The sequence below is a fragment of the Rousettus aegyptiacus genome, unplaced genomic scaffold (genome assembly GCF_014176215.1).
Source record: "Rousettus aegyptiacus isolate mRouAeg1 unplaced genomic scaffold, mRouAeg1.p scaffold_m13_p_9, whole genome shotgun sequence".
NCBI lineage: Eukaryota > Metazoa > Chordata > Mammalia > Chiroptera > Pteropodidae > Rousettus > Rousettus aegyptiacus.
Window position 1 is genome coordinate 33,679,971 of NW_023416312.1, and position 20,868 is coordinate 33,700,838.

Consider the following 20,868-nt stretch of genomic DNA (forward strand, 5'->3'; position numbering starts at 1 on the left):
ACCCAGCCTTGTCAATCTTCACCCATTCACTTTTTTTTTTTTCCAATGCCAGTTCCCCCAGCACACAGTGCTACCCACTCCCTCTGAGAAACAGGGACTTTATTAGGCACAGAAGGTGACAAGTGGGTAGTTACAAAATGGCTACCAGCGTTATTTCCCAGGCTATAATATAGTATGCCAGGGAAAGAAAGGGTGGACAAGTATGTGTTTTCTCTGCCCTCTCCCTTCATGCCTGCATGCGGATGGCCCCATCCAGCCGGATGACCTCTCCATTGATGAATGGGTTCTCAATGATGGCCTGTACCAGATGAGCATACTCAGCAGGGTCACCCAGTCGGCTGGGGAAGGGAACCTGACTGGCCAGGAAGTTGCGCACTTTCTCTGGGAGGCTGGTCAGCAGCGGGGTGCCAAATATGCCTAGACAAGACAGAGTCAGAGTCAGAGACCACCCCTCGCTTTCATGTCTACAGAGTCCTCCCTCACCTTAGCCCTACCGGTGGTACTTCCCTATGCTTGGAGAGGGAAGGCTGCTGCTGCTTAGGTGGTGGATACTTTCCCCTCTCAGTAACCCATGGATCTCACCCATTCCCAGGTGTGGCAGGAAGGGTATGTCTACCTGGAGCAATGGTCATCACCCGGATGCCCATGGGAGCCAGATCCCGAGCAATGGGCAGTGTCATGCCAACGATGCCCCCCTTGGAAGCAGAATATGCAGCTTGTCCAACCTGGAGGAGGAATGGAGGTCATAGGTGGGAGGGCCTCAACAAGACACTAAAGAGGCACAGGCCTTACCCCTGTCTATACACCTGGCCTTCAAAGGCAGCCACGCTGGCGGTATTGATGATGACCCCACGTTGGCCTCCCTGATCTGGCTCATTCTGGCCCATCTCACCAGCCACAAGGCGGATCACATTGAAGGTACCTAGGAGATTCACCTAGAAGACCAGTAGAGACATGGTTAGGACCTGAGGTAAAGGCAGCCTTTTGTCCCCTAAAAGCTTTGGGGACACCCACAGCCAGACACCTCTTACTCCCACCCCTAGAGAACCTCCAAGGCTTTACATTAAGAACTCGCTGGAACTCCTCCAAGGAATGGGCCTGGTTCTTCTTTAAGTTGTATGTCTTGATGGCCACTGCAATGCCAGCACAATTGACTGCCACATCCACACGGCCGAACTTTTCTTTTGCTAGAGTCAGGGCTGCTTGCACATCCTTCTCTGAGCTCACCTTCAAAGGGAAAAGTGAAGAAAGTATTCATCTCCCAGCACAAACACACAGACACACACACACCACTAAACCTATGGGGGGAGGGGAGAATTATGTAAGCAAAGTAGAGGCCATGAGAAAACCCGAAGGTGGGATAAAGTTGAAAATGATAGGTAGTACAGAACAGTGTTTCAAAACATTTTTCAAATTTATATCCTCTTTTGATAAATTCACATACTTGTGGACATTCTCAATTGCTGTGGATGAGAGCACTGTTTTAAGAATTATTGATATCAAAATAAGCTACCTTTTTTGTACCCCTTTACTGTCCATAGTTTGTTTCATGAAATTTTTCGACTTTGTAAATATAAAATCACAGAGCTCCATAAGGATTCTCAAACTACATAACCTCTCCAGATTCTATTATGTCCAATTCCCATCCCCACTTTGTGAAGGTTAATGGGTACACTGCTCACATGGACAGCACCCTGTTGGAGATGACCTCATGGGATCCCAGGCCGGTGTCCCCGTGATATCATAAACACCTTGGGGGAGGGGAGGTGACCTCACTTACATCGGCTGGGGCGAAGGCGCAGTTCTTCCCTAACTTCTTGGCCTGGGCCTCCCCGTCCGAGCTGGGCAGGTCCAGAAGTACAGCAGCGGCCCCCTGCCCCACTAGTCGCTCTGCTGTGGCCAGGCCCAAGCCCGAGGCTCCTCCGGTTATTACAGCGACCAGGTCCTGTGAAGAGGGCAGTCAGCAGCTACACTGTGCAGACCCTTTTATCTGGCCGTTCTCGAGGCTTCTGTGGGGAGGATCCTGGTCACCTCTGCGTTTGTTACCCAGGTGTGCCTCTCTCCTTACTACCGGGAGCTCTAGGTTTCTCATCCCCAGACATCCCATCCACTCGCCCCACATACACGTGAGGCAGAGAACTGACTTTCACCTCCCGTGCCCCACCACCGCAATACAAAGCCTATCTCCTAGCACCGCTCTCTTTACACTAGTTCAATGGCCACGCTGGTATATCAGGGCAAACGGCAGGGGGAAGGACCTTGATACCTTTACACGTCTACACACCGCAGCCATCTTGCACAGGCTTCCCAACGGGCGGGGCCGCCGGCGTCGCTGGTTGGCCAATGCGAAGCCGCAGGGCGGGGCCGGAGAGGAGGGCGTTGTGCCGCGCTGGACGTCAGGGCAGGTACCGACTTCCTGGGTCCTAGAGGGCTAGGTTACGGCAAGGTACCTGCAGAGAGTTGTTTCACCTGGGAAAAGAACCCAAGAACAGCAGCACAATACCGCCACACCTTCCGCCCGACTCTCTAGCTGGTCCGGGGACAGAAGGCTAGCTTCGCGGGGGCGGCGGTTGGGGAGAGACAGGAGATTGAGATAGTGTCCCTTACTCCTCAGAAAAAGCCTTCATTTAAGTGTAAACATCTGAGAGATTTTTACATGCTAAGCTTTGCGCAGGACACTAGGAATATCCAGAGGGATAATAAAGGGTTCATGCCTTCCAGGAGGCACAGTTCAGTTGGAAAATAATTAATTACAGCACAGACACAGACAAAGGAGGGGACAGAGAACCAAATTCTGGGACACAAACATGGATATGCAAAGATGGAAATTCTGAAAGCCTCGTGGAGGGAATTATGTATGCTAAGGAATAGATTGAGAGGAACAGAGGCCAGACCGGATCACAGAGATATGGATGTGGAAAGCCACTAAGAAGCTAGGAGACATACGTTTGGAGACAGCTGCTGAGAAACACTAGCCTGGAGAGGCATAAACAGAGGAGCAAAACATCTTTAATCAGTTCAATATTTGCTACTGTCCTCTGTGTCTAATGTATTTTAAACCGAAAAGCCCAGATCACACATTGCATATTGGACCTCAACTAGAGGCTGTCATTTAAAACCCAGGTCTTTGATCATCCTTGAACATCTTTCAACCAGCATCCCAGTTAGAATCTTGAGCCCACCTAATCTACCTAATCCGATTTCTTTCTATTCTTTTCCCCAAACCAAGATCTTTAGGCCATACATCTCACTCTATCTTTTTAGCCCCATTCAACTTTCCATTCCCTCTGTCTGAAGTATCTCCCCATGTGCTTTCCCACCCAGGCAGACTTCCCTCTATGTCTCCTGGTTAACAGTCACCACACTCATGGGCACTATATCATATGCATCAGAGGGTTAGTACCAGATTCACAATCTTTCTGACTACATGAAGTCCTTCCAGCAATTTATAGCACTCCTCACCAGTCCCAATATGTTACAGCCACAGTGGCTTTGTGTTCACCTTTGCATTGGCTGTTCCCTCTGCTTGGAATTCTCTCCTCCTGATCATTACATGACCGCCATTTATGTTTAAATGTATGTATGTATGTATGTATGTATGTATGTATTTATGTACGTTATTCAGAACTAAGTGTAAAGGTCCCCTCCCCTCCCTGACCACTCAAGTTGTAGCCAGCTAGTTATTATCTCATTGTGTTGGAGGAGGTCATCAAGAGGATATGACTGCCAGTTGATCTACCAGCTGGTAAACAAGGCCTCCCCCCACCCCTTAGAGTGTACGCTCTGTCCACCATTCCCACAGCCAGAGCTCTTTCAAGGACATGACCTTGAGAGAGTAAAGTGTTGTCGAGACCATCTGGGGATAGTATATGTGACTAAAGCAGGTAAGGCCTCTATATAAACTTTTAAGATTCTGACAGGTGGTTGCAGAGATCTATTCATCTTGTGGCCGCCCAAGACAAGCCTTGCTTATTAAACCTGTCACCTACCAATCTGGAGTGGTCTGCCTCTTTCTTCCTTCTCTCCTTGCCCTCTGTGTATGGGAGCCAGTGTGCAAACCAACACACTGCATATTTGAATTCTCTGCATAGCACTTACTATAATCTTTTTTCCAACCTTGGGGCCACATGTGTTTTGGAATTCAGAATTTTTTTTCAATTTTAGAAAAGAAGACATATATTCAATATTACATAACTCTATATACTACATATCCTCTATATTACATAACTACTGAGAAAGGTCTGGAGCATCACTTATAATTAAATATTAATATTTCTAGAGTGACACTGCATAGAGAATGCAGTTAGCATTAATATACTGGCTAAGTGAAAAAACAGAGACAAGAAGGAGCAATTAGAGGCAGTTTTATAAACCATATAAATGTCTAATCGATGTACTGTATACTTGAAACCAATTTAAAAAACAAACATTTTTAAAAACTTACAACAGTGTTTTCATTACTTCCTAATTCTCTATACTTACTACTGGGCTCTGGGCTCCTCATGAGCGGAAGCAAATTATAATCAGTGCAATGGTGTTTTCAGTTATTTCAACTCCTTATCTATAGAGTTTGACTTAATGCAGCATGTTCTGCTTTTGTAATTATATATAATAAACACTCTCAAAAAATATTTCTAGAGTGAAAAGTATGAAAATTCACACTAAGTGTGAATCGAGATTATAAATAGCCTCACGCTACTTCAGGTCAGGTTTGGCCACCTAATGAGTTTGAGCTCCAAAGTATGAAAAAACAACCTTATGCTCTTAATAAATTTTGGCATCGTGGAACTCTGTCTAAGGGCTTTTGAGCCTCGTCTAACCTGGCCTTGTTTGTGTGCATGTTCGTGTAGTATTTTCCCTGCTGGAAGGTACGCCAATGGTAACAGGGTTTTGTTCCACTGGTTCACCTCTCAGCTACCCAAAGCCAGGGACACTGCCTGGCATGTACTAGACTAGACAGTCAATAAAAATACATGAATGAATGAATGAATGAATGAATGAGTCAATTAACCAATCAATCTTGGGAAAATTTATAAGCCCAGCTTCATGATTTCTTCATCTACTCAACTTCAGGCACCTTCACCTCCACCCTACTTTAATTACCTCATCTAGGCAACATTATTAATCTTGTCATGCCCTGGAATGACTCCCCTACCTCTCCTGCTTCTACACACCACTGTCTCACTTTGACAATGTTCTCCCAGTCAACTCAGGTCTACCTTTTTTTTTTTTATCTCTTCGAACTCTGTTCTGTGAGCCTTTCCACGTTTTTTCCAGCCTAGCAGCCTCTTCCCACTTATCTTCTAGCCAGAGTAGACCCTCTCTCATTCCCCTTCTCTCCTTAACTATTCTCGCCATACTCTCAACCCATTTGCCCTTGACATTCTATCAATTTAAGTCCTTGATTTTTCAGCCCAGACTCTGAAGCTAGGAGGCCTGGGTTTGAATCTCAGCTTCATCATTTACTAGCTGAATGACCTTGGGCAAGTTACTTGACTGTTGTGCATCACTTTCCTCTTCTGCAAAATGGGTATAATCAAAGGCCCTACCTTATAGGGTTAGGAATAAATGAGTTAACAACTGTGTAAGAAAAAGAGGCCCTTTGAACTGTGGAACTGTGCCTAAAGGCTTTTGAGCCCTGTCTAACCTGGCCTTGTTTGTATAGTTCTTCCCCCGCTTGAAGGTAAACAAATGGCAACAGAGTTTTCTTCTACTGATTCACCTCTGGCCTTTAGCCAGAGCTATGTAAATGTTAGGTACTGTTACCCTTCGAAGCAGTGCTTTTAGCCTTTTTGATGCTGTGAACACTTCTGGCAGTCTGGTGACATCTAAAGCAGCAGTCCCCAACTTTTTGGCACCAGGGACCAGTGCTGCTATGGGAATCTAATGCCTGATGATCTGAGATGGAGCTGAAGTGGTGATGTTAGCACTGGGGAGCGAGTGCAAATACAGATGAAGCTTTGCTCACTTGCCCACCGCTCACCTCCTGCTGTGCAGCCTGGTTCCTAACAGGCCACAGACCAGTACCCATCCACGGCCAGGGATTAAGGACCACTGGTTTAAAGAACCCCTTGCCAGAATAATGCAGACATAAGATAAATAGAATTACAATAGAAATGCAATTACCAAAATAAGAAACGCGTCTGTCATGTAGTAATATATGTGCTTCTTTATTAATACATTAAATACCAAGCTCTATCAACAGGTCTAGTGTCTACCATGATTTCAAGGTGGTGGTGTTATTTTGAAAGATCTGCAACAACCATAAGCTATGAAAATCTCATTTCCATTGGTGAGAAAACCACAGGTACTGCTAATACTACGTTAGTTTGTTACTCACATCCCCCAGAAGGACATGCTGCATTTCTGTTAGTGATAGTGAAAATAAAGATGCAATTTTACCCTCCCCCATCCAAGTCCATGGGCTCTTAAAATTCTCTCTACAGACTCCAAAGGGGTTCACACCCTGTGTTTAGAGCAAATGAAGGCCGTCAAGTGAATGCTTTCTCTCTTGTCACCTCCAACATTCTCTCTAACCACACTATCCTTTCCTTGGGTCTTAGAGAAGAGAGGTCCTGTTTGGGGTTTGCCCTTCCCACTGGGCTCTGGGTCCCAGCCCCTCCCACTTCCTTAGGGATTTTTGCCACTGAGCAGCCCACTCTTTATTGTTTGCACCTGTCTCAAGATCATTAGAAAATAGGAAATTGAACTCAACTTTTGCACACTTTGGATAGTCATCAAATGATGAATTATGGAGAGCATCTGAATGTGTGCCTATAATTTCAAAGTGAGTTGAGACACAATTAAAATTAATGGCTTAGGCTCCAAAGCAGTGTGCAGGGCATGAGAAAGAGCCTCTGAGGACATATGCTAGCTGAGTGTTTACCATTTGAACTAATGAGGCTGACGTCTGAATGAGCCTGTGTGATGCCAGCCTAAAGTCATGATGACATTAGCATTGCCCAAATAGATAGGCATTGTTCAGGCTTTGTGTAATCAGAACTTTCTGGCTACATTTGACATGGTTGATCACTTTCTCCTCCTAGAAACCCCCTTGGTAACCATGACACCTCACTTTCCTGGTTCCTCTTACTTCCCTAACTGTTCCTTCTTAGTCTCCTCTGGGTCCCTTTTCTTCTGCCCCCTCTCTGGGGAGCTCATCCATCTCCTGGTTTCAACACTGCCTCTCTGCTGAGGACCTCTCACTCTCTACTTCCACCTCACCTCTCCACTGAACTTCAGAATGAGATAGCCAATCATTTGCTAGCCCCCTATACCAGATGGCCCTTAGGCACCTCCAACACATGTGCTAAACTAAACTCAATTATCAGCCCCTAAACCTGCTCTATCTCAGCTGGTAGCAATACCATCTTCCCAGACTCCAGGCCAGACGCTGCGGCTGACGCCCTCTTTACTCCATCTAATTAATTGCCAAAACCTGTTGATTTAACTCATACTTCTTGAATCCAGCATGTGCTCTCTCCTATCTCCCTATTATCACCACCCAAAATTTCTTGTCTGTACTATTGTAAGTGGTCAGATCCCATTGTTGTCCCTCCTAAAAGGACCGTCCAAGAAGCCAGCAGAAGCCTCTTCCCAAAACTCAAATTTTGTTATATTACCCTCCTTGCTTTAAACCCTTTCAGTGGTTCTTTTTCACTTTTAGGGCTCTCCATAATCTGTGGCTGCTGTCTGACATTAGCTTGTATAACACTGTACTTCCCAGCAACAATGCACAGTAGTGCTGCCAGATGAGATACAGAATGCTCAGTAATTAAATTGAATTTCAGATAAACAACAAATAACTTTCAGTATGAGTATCATCCATGCCATATTTAGAACATACTACTACAAAAATTATTTATTAACTAAAATTGTTACTTATCTAAATTCATATCTCAGTGAGCATTCTGTATTTTTATTTGCTAAATCTGCCAAACGTACCCACGGATAACACCAGCACAATGAGATGCCCCTCCTCAGACTCCCACAGCTCTGTATGCCCAGCTCTGAACCAACACTTACCTCCTGAGAGATCAAGGATCTATTCTGATTTCTGATTTTTGGTATGCCATACATGGCCCAGCGCAGAACAGATGGCAGTGTTTATTGAGTGAATGAATGCATGTGTGTGACATCGCAATAAACCTACATCATTTTGTGGAATCAGTAAGTGTTGTGATCAGTGCACAATGTCAGTTCTACTTATATCCACCTTGCCTTCCCTTCACAGCCTTGGAAGAATTACCTCATGGTTTACACATCCACCTAGCAGAAGGGCTACAAAGCTGGGAGTCATCTGCAGACATAGTGAAACCACTAGAGTACAAGCTGTTTTTTTTCTTTTTGTTTTGTTTTTGTTTTCTTTTGTTTTTTTTGTTGTTGTTTTTTGTTTTTGTTTGTTTGTTTGTTTTTGTTTTTTCGGCGAGGCTGACAAGTGGGAGGGAGACGACCTATTCTAGCAATATGGAGGTCGAGGAAGGCAAAGAGGCCAGGAGCCAGGGAGGCAGTGGGGGAGGAAAGGAAGGGGTTGTGGACAGCCCAAGGAAGTCAGGAAAGCAAACAGGTAGGAATGAATGCAGGGAACTGGGAACCAGCTGGCATCAGAGCAAGGAATGACAGCCGCTGTCGGCAGGGAGCTACAGCCCAAAGGAGGGAGGCTCCCACAATGCACCATTCTTCTCTCTCCGGGACTCCTCAACACCCCTCCTCCTAACCGAGGCGTCTTGGAGGACCCCGCCCTGCTACCCTGCTGTCATCAGCGGTAGACACAGGGCCTTGGCCCTTCTGGGGTTCCCAGCTCTCCAGCCCTGGAATTAGACTGGTTTCAACAACCCCCCAAATCGGAAAGGCCAGGGAGAGATTCTGATAATCCCTTCCCTTCCGCCCCCGCCCAGGTCGAGTTAGGCAAGACCTTGCAACAGAATAAACGGGGTGGGGGTGGGGAATGAGTCACACCGGGCGGGGCGGCAGCTGCCAAAGAAACCCTTGCCAGTGTAACCCCTGCCAGTGTGATCCGACAGTACCTAGAGGTGGGGTGCCCACGGGGTGGGAGGGTGCCTCTTCCGGGTGCGAGGCTTTAGAGGCAGTGTCTGTAATTAGTCTTGACCACACACCTACTGAAGGGGCAGCTGTGAGACCTGGGTCACGTCGTCTTAATCTCCCAGTTTCAATTTCCTCATATCTGCTATAAAAGGCGGTCCATCTTAGCTCTGTGCATTCTGCCCTATGCCACTTGCACCAGGTTAGGCTGTCCTAATAGCGAGGGTGTGGAGTGCAGTGGGGAGACTCTGATCCCGTCATCACTAGGAGCCCAAAGGTGGCTCTGGCCCTCAGGAACCCAAAATGTCTGGCGAAGGGGCTTGGGCAGGAGGCAAGTTCCTGTTTTATTTCTGCCGCTTCCAGGTGGGGAAGAAAAGTCGCTCACTCTGAAACCAAGGGTAGAATGGCAATCGATATACAGGCTGCACCCACTCTAAGCAAAGGCACTTTAGACTCACTTTTATTTTCTTTATTAGAGGGACTGTCAGCTAAACGGAAAGATTCAGGCTGACTTGAATACGGGTCTGTCCTATAGACCTGACTGAGTGTGGGAAAACGAGACCCAGGGACAGGAAGGAGGGCGGCATGGAGCACGAAGACGCACAAGTCCAGCTTCGCGTCCGCATCCACTCCCGGTATCTTCTCTGCTGGAGCGGCGCGCAGCATCTGCGCATGTGTTCTCCGCCACCAACTGGGCCCTCTGGCGAGTTTGTCCTGCTCTCGGTGGAGGTCCTGTCCGCGCATGCGTGTCCTGCTCACCTCTTGCTCCTGGGATGCTGGCGGTGCCTTCTGGCCCGGCCCTTAGGGGGTGGCTGTTAGGGGATGTTGACAAAGCGGTGTCTGACAGTGACAGGTCAGAGGGAGGAGGAGGAGGATAAGTGTGGCCGCCATGGGCGGTTTAGGCGGGCGCAGAGGCCTCAGAGGGAGACAGGCAGCTGTGATTGCTCTTTTCGCCTGGACTGCAGTTTGCGGTGCCCTGGGGAGACCGAAAACCAGAGAAATGAAGGAAGTGGGTGTGTTTGACTCAGAGGAAACTGCTCTCAGCCCCGTCCTCACAACTCCATGCCCTACAAGGGACTCAAGCTGAGGTCTCCGTTGCCCCCAGATCATCCTCCCCAAGAGAGGCTAAATTTGGAAAGTAATGGCACCCTACCCCCAGTCTTCCAGTCAGTTCCAGGGTCCCACCCCACACTGCGGAACTCTGAGCCAAAAAGGCGGTCCCGCAGGCCGGGGCGGGGTAGGGTTCAAAGACCTACTGTGGCGCCGCCTCTATGGCTTGGGAGAACCTCCGTTTTCCTCATCGGAGGTGCAAGAAGACCCCAAATAGACCTGGAAGAGTGACTTCAGACCATGGATCAGAAAGTGAAGCCTGAAAGATGTGCGAAGCTGCCCAGTGTGAGGTGGTTTAAAACTCTGACCCCAGAACCCAGCAATGAAAAAGACAACATGGATGGACCTAGAGGGTATTATGCTAAATAAAATAAGTCAGAGAAAGACAAATACCTTATGGTTTCATCTGTATTTGGAATCTAAAAAACAGAGCAAAACAAAAATAGACTCATGAAAGCAGAGAACAAACTGGTGGTTGCTGGAGAAGAAGAGTGTGGGGGGATGGGTGAAAAAGGTGAAGGAAACAGAGGTACAAACTTCCAGTTATAAAATAAACCATGGGGATGTGTCGTACAGCACAGGGAATATAGTCAATAATATCGTGATAACTTTGTACAGTGACAGATGGTTAATAGACTTAGTGTGGTGATTACATAGTAAGTTATATAAAAGTTGAATCACTGTGTTGTATACCTGAAACTAATATACCATTGTATGCCGACTATAATACAAAATTTTTTAAAGAAAGGAAGGGGAGTTGTTGGCTGCTCCAGCTGCAGATGAGACGTCATAGAGGCTTCAGGGACTTTAAAGCCTAGAGCTTCTTATGAATGAGGATTCTGAGGGCCAACTATATGGTTTAACACTGATATATGACACATCGGGCTCTGCCGTGAGTGTATTTACTCTTAATCCTCACCACAACCCTATGATTACAATTCTCTCTGGTTTACAGATGAAGAAAGTGAGTGTTGAAAAGTTAAGCCACTTTCCAAAGTCACATGACTAGTAAGGAGCAAAGCGGGACTTCAAACTCTGGCAATCTGGCTACAGAGTCTGTATCCTTATGAGCACAAACTCTGCTGCTCTGGGTAAGAGATCAGATAAGAGAGACCAAGTAAAAAGTCAAGATTAAAACTCATCTCCTGAGCACCTACTCCCACACTATTGTGTTTCTCTCGCACTTCCAAATCTTCCCCAACAACCCAGTGAGGAAGGAATTGCTAGCTGAGGAAACTGAGATAAAGAGAAGTTCCATATCTTGCCCCAGCTCACACAGATAGTAGTTGGACCATGATGATGAAGCAATTTGACTCAGGTAACATGTTAAGCAAGACCGATGATGAGACTAAAATCTAGATCTCCTATCTCTGAATCTTGAGGCCTTTTTTCTATGTGAATTTTAACAAACATTTATTTGTTCATTCAGTGAATGTTTGTTGTGCCAGGCATTCTTGGAGGCACTTAGGATTTGGTAGTGAACAAAACAAACTTAGTCCCTGTCCTCGAGTCTCTAAGGGAGGGTGAGGGTGGAGGGTGTCAAAGATAAACAAAGCCGGATAGTAAAGTAGTGAAAACAGATTTTATTCAGTTACTATTGATAATAGCAGAAAGAGCTGAGCCCCATTTCCATTTGTGTAGAGGTGACTGGGCATTTCAAAGGAGGAGAAGAGTAAGCAGGGGCTCAATAGATTCAGGGAAATAAAAAACTACAGAAAGTGAGAAAGAGGATTAAAGTGGTTAGGACACCTGTGTCTGCCGGCTGGTAATTAATGAAGTTAGGAGTCTATCCTCCCACAGTGACTGGGAGACAGGCCCTAGGCTTCCTGATGATTCCATTTCAAAGGAATGGCTGTCAGGTCCTTGAGAAAGACATTTCTGAGTTGTAGGAGAAACATCTACATCTGAAAGGACAGGGGAAGAATTCACAGTTGTAAGCCCTTTTCTGTAAATGCTGTCTGAAAGGGAGGTCAGGGGCCTATCTTCAGGTGTCAGCCAGAACAAAGGGTAAATTCTTTTGAAAGCCCTGAGATTTTCCAGGAGGAAACTGGGTCATCCCAGGGACTGGGCCTTAGGCTGCTAGAAGCCATGCTAAAGTTTGGCCGAATTCCTTAGTGTAGGGGTAGGGTGGGTGTTTGAACGAAATATTCGAGAGGAGAATTTTTGCCTTCCTCAAGGGAGGTGGAACCAAGGATAAACATGTAAATTCCATAATACCGAAGATTGGGGAGATCTGTAGAGGGATTGACCCTATTGGTGAACTGAGAATCCAGATATGCAAAGGTCTGGAAGGAAGAGCAGTCCAGAGGGAAGAGCAAATGAAAAGATCTGAAGCAGGACTGGATTTGTCTTCCACTAGGGCAAGAGTGAAGACCAGTGTTCTGATGTGTACATAACACACAGTGAAAGCCGTGAATGAGAGTGGAGCTAGGACAATAGAAATCTGAGGTCTTGGGGACAGTCAAGGGCCAAATCACAAGTACTTATTATGTGCCAACAGGACTGCCTCATTAGATTGTGCAAGTTTTCACCGTATAGCACACCTTGGGCTGAAGCAGTAAGAATGGGAAACCTAAAAGTCAGCCTTTCCTGTGTTCACCCAGCAGTGCTGTGCATTCTGGTGCAGGGCTGCATTGGCCAGGAGGAGGGGGTGCCTTTTTCTATTGACCACAAGCTAGCTGCACTGTGAGCCTGAGGGGCTGCCTCAGCCCAGAAGGCCACCTTTGTCTAAATAGAATGAAGGTGCTAGACGGGTGCGCTGTGATTTGTGTGCCAGGTGCTAAGCTAGTGGTTGCCAGAGTAGCAGATTAGTTATGAAATTATTGAAAAAGCTGAGCAGCTGTCTTAAAAAAGAACACCATGAACAATGAATTTATGTTACCTTATTACAGGGGCCATAAGGGAGGGGCGGTAAGTATGTTCGACCCCTCCATGGAGAAACTGCAGTGACAATTAAACAAAGGAGAGTACGATACATCAGCTAGTCACTGGTACTTGAGCATGATTTCATCCAAGTGAATGAACCCCTCTTCCCCCTCCTCCTGCATCCCCTTCCCTCTCCCTCTTCAGGCTTTTCCTGGGTCTCTCTCTCCCACTTCTTGTTTCCTTGAACAGAACACTTATTGAGCATTCATTACTCAGTGCAGTGCATGCAAAAATGTCCCCAGTGACATCTCCAAAATCAGGTAGAGGAAACAGACAAGTTTTTTGAAAATTTTATTTAGTTATTGATTTATACATCTTTATCTTATGAAATGGATTTAAAGTTGCCATCAATTCCAAGATTTATTGTTTCCTGCCATTATACCAGGGCGGACAATGGAACTAAACTAGGGCAAAATGATAGTAAGAATTCTTTGTCTTTATTTTGCTTAGAATTTTTGTGTTATATTTTTGTGTTGTTTATAGTTATTTTACCTTTTTTCAAGTGTGTAGAAAATTAGAGAATACTATAAAACACCCCCAGTTTTATCAAATCTTCACATTTCTTAAGATTTGGTTTTTTAAAAAAGAAAACAGGAATGATAAATTTGAATTCCCCTCGGCACCCTTCCCAGGTGCATTCCCTTTTCTTCCTCCAGTTACCATTGTCCTGAATTTGGAGTTTATCATGGCCAATAGAAGCAATGAAGCAATTTGACTCAGGTAACATGTTGAGCAAGACCGATGATGATGTTTTGTTCTTCAACTTTATATGAACATATCCATAAATGTTTCATAGTATTTTATCAACATGCATGGCCCCTATGCAGGTAGTGCAGCTTTAGATATCCCCTATATTTACATGATGCTCTTTAGCACTCAAAAGACTTCAAGGCCCAGTATTTCCTGCGATCCTCACACATGCCTCTTAAGTGGCAGAACAAATGTTATGATCTGCATTTGACTCAGGAAGGACTGAAGATCCAGAGAGTGAAGGGACTGGCCCCAAGATCACAAAGGGAAAGAGGCCTAGGCTGACTAACTCTCAGTTCAGTGCAATTCCCACTACTTAGTTGCCATCTGAGTGATACTGTGAGCTGTATCAAGACAACAAGTTGTGAGTAACTGGAGAGCAGGCAATTGGGAGGGTGAGGAAAGGAGCATGGACCTGAGGGTAGGAAGGAAGGGCACACAAGGGAGAAAAAAATAAAAAGAGCCAGCAGAGCGAGCTGTATTGCTTTAAATCTACCAGTTACTCTTGACCTTGGCCTCTTTGGAATTGCCTGGGCAGCTTCAGAAAACATCGATGCCTGGGACCCACCTCCAGAGATTCTAATGTATTTGGTCTGCTGGGCGGCCTGAACAGCAGGATGTTAAAAAAACTCCCCAGTGGATTTCGGATGAAAACCATTGAGAAGCAAAGCTATTTGTCAAGCAGTGAATTGGTTGAGGGGGTGGTACTCAAAACCTGGCTTGTTAACATTAATAAGATCTTAGACCTCAAAGCCTGGCTTGATAATGCAATATAAATAAGGTATTGTGATCTTAGCCTTAGAGTCTATGGACGTAAATGGGCTTAAAGGAGAGGTGATAATCCAGTTTCCTCAGTGCTATTCATACTAGTCTTAGACTGTTGTGTTCAGTTATTTTACTTAAAGGGGAGAGCAGCAATTTTCACAATGAATACCAGTAAACTCTCATAGAGTAATAGAATTCAGCAAACATTCTCTAAGTACTTCCTTTATGCAGGGTCTGTGCTATACAGAAGTAAGAGAGATGGAAAAATCACAATCCCTGCCCTCATGAAGCTCAGACTAATGGGCAACCCAGCCAACATCTAACAATAAACACAATGTGCTTAGTGCTGGAGATAAGTCCAAAGCGCGAGGGAACAGAGGGCAGATAACACCTAACTCTACCTTGGGGAGACTAGCAGAGGGACTCAGAATGGGCTTCACAAAAATGCTGCATGAACTGGGTCTTGAAAAACCAATAGGAGTTGGTTAAGAGCATGGTTGAGGCTGGGAGTTTAGAAGAGCATGTGAAAAGGCTCAGGTGTAAATGTGCCTGCAGAAGGGCAAATAGTTTGGTGTGGTAGAAGCATAGGGGCTAAATATGTAGTGGGAAAGAAGCAAATGACAAGGCTGGAAAGGTGGACCTGTGTGTCGTGCTGGGGTCCAGGCTTCACCCTGCAGGCAGCAGGCAATCATCAAAGGGAAGAGTGTGCAGAGAACAGTGACATCCTAATGGAAGAGAGGACATCTAATGTAGGGCTTGGCAGATGAAGAGAAATTTACCAGGCAGGGATGTGGGACAGAGAAGGCAACTTCCCAGGAGGCAGTGGTGGGAGAAGGGGGAACAGTGTGAGCAAAGGTGTGGACGCAGGATGAGCCTGACAGTGTGTCAGGTGAAGATAGGGAACCAACAATCTGGTAGGAATGATCAAAACCATTTGGGATTCCTTTTGAAAATATCACTGACTGGGCCCCACTGCTCCTCCTCCCATAGAGATTCTGATTTTTATGGTCTGGGGGTGGGGCCAGGATTTGGTATTTTTTTCAGTATTTTAAAAAAGTTTCCCAGGTGATCCTAATATGCAGCTGGGCTTGAAAACCACAGCTACGGGGGAGCTGGTGAGGACATGGGTGGAATGGTAGGCTAGAGCCAAATAACAGTGGTTATAAATTAGCTAATGTTTATTGAATGTTAACTACATGACAGACATTTTATCGATCTATTTAATCCTCACCACCCTGTGAGGATAGGCATTTTATTCCTGTGTGGCAGATGAGAAACAGTAATTTGACCAAAGTTGTATGCCAAAGTAAATGACAGGCAGCCTGGCTTCCACACAGATCCTAGACAGACTTATATTCCAACCCAAAGAGCTTGGATTTGCTTCTGTAATCATCTTTATTAGTTTAGCGTGTGTATCTGTCCAGAATTTCTTTGTGCATATACAAACAAATATAAATATGTATTTCCCCCTATTTCTTATACTAAAGGTAGCATACTAAATACACTCTCTTGCATCTTCCTTTATTAACAAAAGATCCTGGCATCTTTACAAATAAATACATACATAGCTTCTTCATTCCTTTTTTACAGTTCATTGATATTTATTGTGTTCGTGTACCATAATATTTAATCTCATATTGTTCTAGTTTCTATCATAATCCTGTAATAGAGTTCCAATCAAGATAGTGAAATAAATGTTGTGCTTGCTCCTCTCACGACCACATCAAAATTACAACTAACCTACAAAACAACCATTATTGAGAATTGCCTGAAGTCTAGCTGAACAGAAGTACTACAATTGGGGACACATAGAAGAGGCCACCTTGAGACCGATAGGAGGGGCAGAAACATGGAAAGAACTGGTCCCCATACCCGCCTATGGTGGCTGAGTATCAGGAGGGATATCTCGGCTGCGGAGATCCCCCTAGAGGAGCGAGGAGTCCCAGCCTGACACCAGGATCCCCAGTCCAGGGCTCCAGTGCTTGGAAGAGAAGTCCTCACAACTTCTAGCTGTGAAAACCAACAGAGATTGTAGCCAGTGAGACTGAGGGTAGCTAAAGTCATAGACGTTCCTCTTTTCTCCCCCTCTTTAATCCCCCCTTTCCACCCCTGACCTATAGATGTTGCCATTTCCCCTTAAGAACTGGATCTCTGAAGGCGGGGCATCTCCCGCACGCTTGTGGTGTGCACTCGGGGGGCCTGGTCTGTGGCTCGACCTGGGGCATGAACCCAGGACCTCCGTGTAAAGCAGATGTGCTAACCACTACACTATGGAGCCACCCCATAGACGTTCCTCTTAACGGGCCCACGTGTGGACTTACTTGCTGACAGATTCTCGCTCTAAGCTCCAGTGCTGGGGCAGCAGCTTTAAAGGTACCAGGGACATACCAGGAGGAACTGAATGGTCTGGCTTCAGGGTGAGGGCTGAAGGAGCAGCTTTCAGAAGTGCCAGCAGAGGCCATTGTTCCTTTGTTGAGCCCTCCCCCACTTGGCTTGCGGACTCAGGTGGGCACCATATCTGAGTCTCCATCAGCCTGGCTAACATTGTTTATCCCATGCTGGAGATTCTTTGAGACCTTTCCCTAATGTGCAAGCCCACCCAAGCCGCTTTCACTGGATTTTCCATACAAATAGCCTGTCTTGGCTCATGCTGAGGACCCTCCTAAAATCTCTCAAAGGTTCACAAAACCCTAACAAGCAGCACCTGGCCTTGGTGTGCCCCATACCTCTTGCTAAGCAGCCTGAGCCCGGTACTAGCAGCAGACAGCCTCAGTTCATGGCTTGGCCTCTCCGGGCACCTCAAAGCCCAGTGTGGGTGGTGGCCATCTGAAGATTGCCTGGTGACTCTTGACAGGTGGCCTCAGGCAGTGCACAGGTTGCAGCTGAACTTGGCCTGCAGCGGGGCCCCTCCAGAAGGCTCTGGGGCCAGTACATGTGGTGGCTGGCTTCTAACCAAGCTGGGGTACCACCCAAAGCTACATTAGGATGATACACCAAAAAGGCAGACTGGGCAGGCATCAGAGCCCTGCTAAAGTGAATCTGAATCCTACTCCATAGTGTCAGCCCTTCACTGGCCAGTCTTCACAACCAATGAACCAGAGATTCAATCCCTCCCATTAATGAGCAAACAGCAACCAAGGCTCATCTGCAAAAGGTGGGTACATACAACCCATTCAAGGGACACACCTGGAGAAACCGTCTGAGGTGACCAGGGAAGACTTTGCCACTGGGCCCTACTACATAAAGCCACTCTACTAAGACCAGAAGACATAGCAATCCTCCTTAATATATAGATACAAACACAGGGAACTAGCCAAAATGGGGAGACAAAGAAACATGTCCAAATGAAAGAACAGAACAAAGCTCCAGAAAAATAACTAAGTAAAATTGAGACAAGCAATCTGCCAGATGCAGAGTTCAAATCATTGATTATAAAGCTGCTCAATGAAGAGTAGATAAACTTTAGCAAAGAGATATGAAACATAAAAATGAAGATAGAAAACACAAAAAAGAACCAGTCAGAAATGAAGAATATAATAACTGAAATGAAGAATTCATTAGAGAAAATCAACGATAGATTCAATGAAGCAGAGGATTGAATCAGCAATGTAGAAGATAGGGTAGTAGAAAATATCCAGTCAGAACAGTAACAAGAAAAAAAGAACCACCCCCCCCAATGAGGAGAGTATAAGGGGCTTCTGGGACAACGTCAAGCATACCGACATTTGCATCATGGAGGTATCAGAAGGAGAAAAGAAAGAGCAAGGAATTGAAAACCTATTTGGAAAAATAATGACAGAAAACTTCTCTAATCTGGCAAAGGAAATAGACATACAAGCTCAAGAAGCTTAGAGAGTCCCAAACAAGAGGCCTACACCAAGACACATCATCATTAAAGTGCCAAAGGTTAAAGACAAAGACACAATCTTAAAAACAGCAAGACAAAAGCAATTAATTACCTACAAGGGAGCCAACATCATACCGTCAGCTGATTTCTCAACAGAAACTTTGCAGGTCAGAAGAGATTGACAGGAAATATTTTAAGTGATTAAAACAAGGACCCACAACCAAGATTACTCTACCCAGAAAAGCTATCATTTAGAATCCAAGGACAGACAAGAAAAAGCTAAGAGTTCCTCACCACCAAAACAGTATTTCAAGAAATGTTAGAGGGACTTCTTTAAAAAGAAGAAAAAAGATTAAAAATTATGAATAATAAAATGGCAATAATTACATATCTATCAACAACTGTTTAGAATGTGAATAGATTGAATGCTCCAATCAAAAGACAGGATGACTGAATGGATAAGAAAACAAGATTCTTATATGTATTGCCTACAAGAGACTCACTTCAAACTTAAAGACACATACAGACTTAGGGTGAGGGTATGGAAAAAGATTTCATGAAAATGGAAACCCAAAAAAAGGCTGAGGTTGCAATATTTATACCAGACAAAATAGACTTTAAAGCGAAGGCTTAAAGAAGCCTACACCAAGAGACAAAGAAGGACCCAGTAATTCCATTTCTGTGTATTTATCTGTAGAAACCCAAACACTACTTCAGAGGAACATGTGAATCTGTATGTTCATTGCAGCGTTATTTACAATAGCCAAGCTATAGATGTAGTCGACCTGAGTGTCCGTCAATGGATGAATGGATAAAGAAGTGGTGGTACATATATACAATGGAATGTTAGTCGGCCATAAAAAAGAATGAAATCTTGACATCTGCAACAACATAAATGGACTTAGAGGGTATTGTGCTGAGTGCATAAGTCAGACAGAGAAAGACAAATGTCATATGATTTCACTTACATGTAGATTCTAAAGAACAAAATGAACTAAATAAAACAAACTCAGAGATACAGAAAATATTTGATGGTTGCCAGATGGGAGGAAGGTTGAGAGTAGTTACAAAATAATCATGGGGATGTAAAGTATAGCATAAGGCATATAGTCAGTAATAACTATGTATAGTGTCAGATGAGCATTAGATTTATCGAGGTGATCAATTTGTAAGTTATATAAATGTCTAATCACTATTTTGTATACCTGAAACTAATATAATATTGTATACCAGCTGTAATTTAAAAATAAAAATTATTTTCTAAATACAGTAATAAATAATCTTGGTACAGTCCCAGAGATGGAATTGCTGGATCAAGGGGAATATGCATATTTGTAATTTCAATAGATATTGCCAAATTGTCATCCATTGGTCTTTTTCTATTTTGTGTTACTACCTGCAGTGAATGACAGTATGTGGGTACTTTTTTTAAAAGTGATTTCTTTTTTCCCCCAGGCTTTTCTGAAATATAATAAACAGATGCTCATATTTACACTGTATGATTCAATGAGTTTTTAAAATTATAGTTGGCATATAATATATCAGTTTCAGTTGTACAGTATAGTGATTAGAGATCTACATAACACCCAAAGAGATCACCCCACTAAATCTAATACCCCACTTCCCCTTACATATTTATTACAACATTGTTAACTATTTTCCTTATGCTATATTTTATATCTTCATGTCTATTTGGAACTATTGGTACTTCTTAATCCCTTTGCCCCTTTCCACCATCCTCCCTATACCCCTCCAATCTAGTAACCCTCAAAATATTCTAGTAACCCTCAAAATATTTTCTGTTTTTGTTGTTGTTGTTGTTTATTTTGTTCTTTAGATTCCATATGCACATAAAATCATGTGATATTGTCTTTATCTGACTAACTTAATTCATTGCAATATCCTCTAGATCCATCAAGGCAGTATCTTATTCCATCCCCTTCCTTTTAGTTTGTGTGTGTCTTTTAATCTGAAGTAAGTCTCTTGTAGGCAGCATTTGTAGGGAGCTTGTTTTCTTATCTATTCAGCCATCTTATCTTTTGGTGTGAGCACTTAATTCACTTAATTCTTTTCCATTTTAGGTACTTGATGATAGGTATGTAGTTATTATCATTCTTTAGTCATGTTTTTGATACATTTATTTTCTTCTTAAAGAAGTCCCTCCAATATTTCATTTAATACTGGCTTGGTGTTGATAAATTGATTTAGCTTATTTTTGTCTGGAAACCTTTGTATGTGTCCTTTGACTCTAAATGATAGCTTTGCTGGATAAAGTATTTTTGGTTATAGATTCTAGGTTTTCATCAATTTTGTGCCAAACGCTTTTGTCCTGCAAAGTTTCTGTTGAGAAATCAGCTAGTAATCTTATGGGTGCTCTCTTGTAGGTAACCAACTGCTTTTTCTCTTGCTCATTTTAAGATTTTCTCTTT

The 20,868-nt window shown here is 44.3% G+C and overlaps 1 protein-coding gene and 1 pseudogene across 1 annotated transcript; one reads left to right on the plus strand and one right to left on the minus strand.

Moving 5' to 3' along the window:
• Positions 1-78: 78 nt before the first annotated feature.
• Positions 79-2,371, minus strand: HSD17B10 (hydroxysteroid 17-beta dehydrogenase 10). The gene is made up of 6 exons (XM_016137340.2): positions 2,267-2,371; positions 1,781-1,945; positions 1,063-1,227; positions 807-935; positions 617-725; positions 79-417 (listed from the first exon to the last, which is right to left on the minus strand). The coding sequence occupies exons 1-6, from the start codon at positions 2,291-2,293 to the stop codon at positions 227-229; spliced, it is 786 nt and encodes a 261-aa protein (XP_015992826.1). The 5' UTR covers positions 2,294-2,371; the 3' UTR covers positions 79-226.
• Positions 2,372-9,864: 7,493 nt separating this feature from the next.
• The window catches only part of LOC107506587, a 54,913-nt pseudogene continuing 43,909 nt past the window's right edge, over positions 9,865-20,868 (plus strand).

Bases quoted from the DNA above. Each gene is read 5' to 3' on its own strand.
- HSD17B10 (XM_016137340.2), bottom strand. From the start codon at position 2,293: ATGGCTGCGGTGTGTAGACGTGTAAAG. The intron at 1,946-2,266 runs GTATCAAGGTCC...CCCTCTTCACAG, and splicing joins CGGTGTGTAGACGTGTAAAG to GACCTGGTCGCTGTAATAAC. The intron at 726-806 runs GTGTATAGACAG...TTCCTCCTCCAG, and splicing joins TGGCTGCCTTTGAAGGCCAG to GTTGGACAAGCTGCATATTC.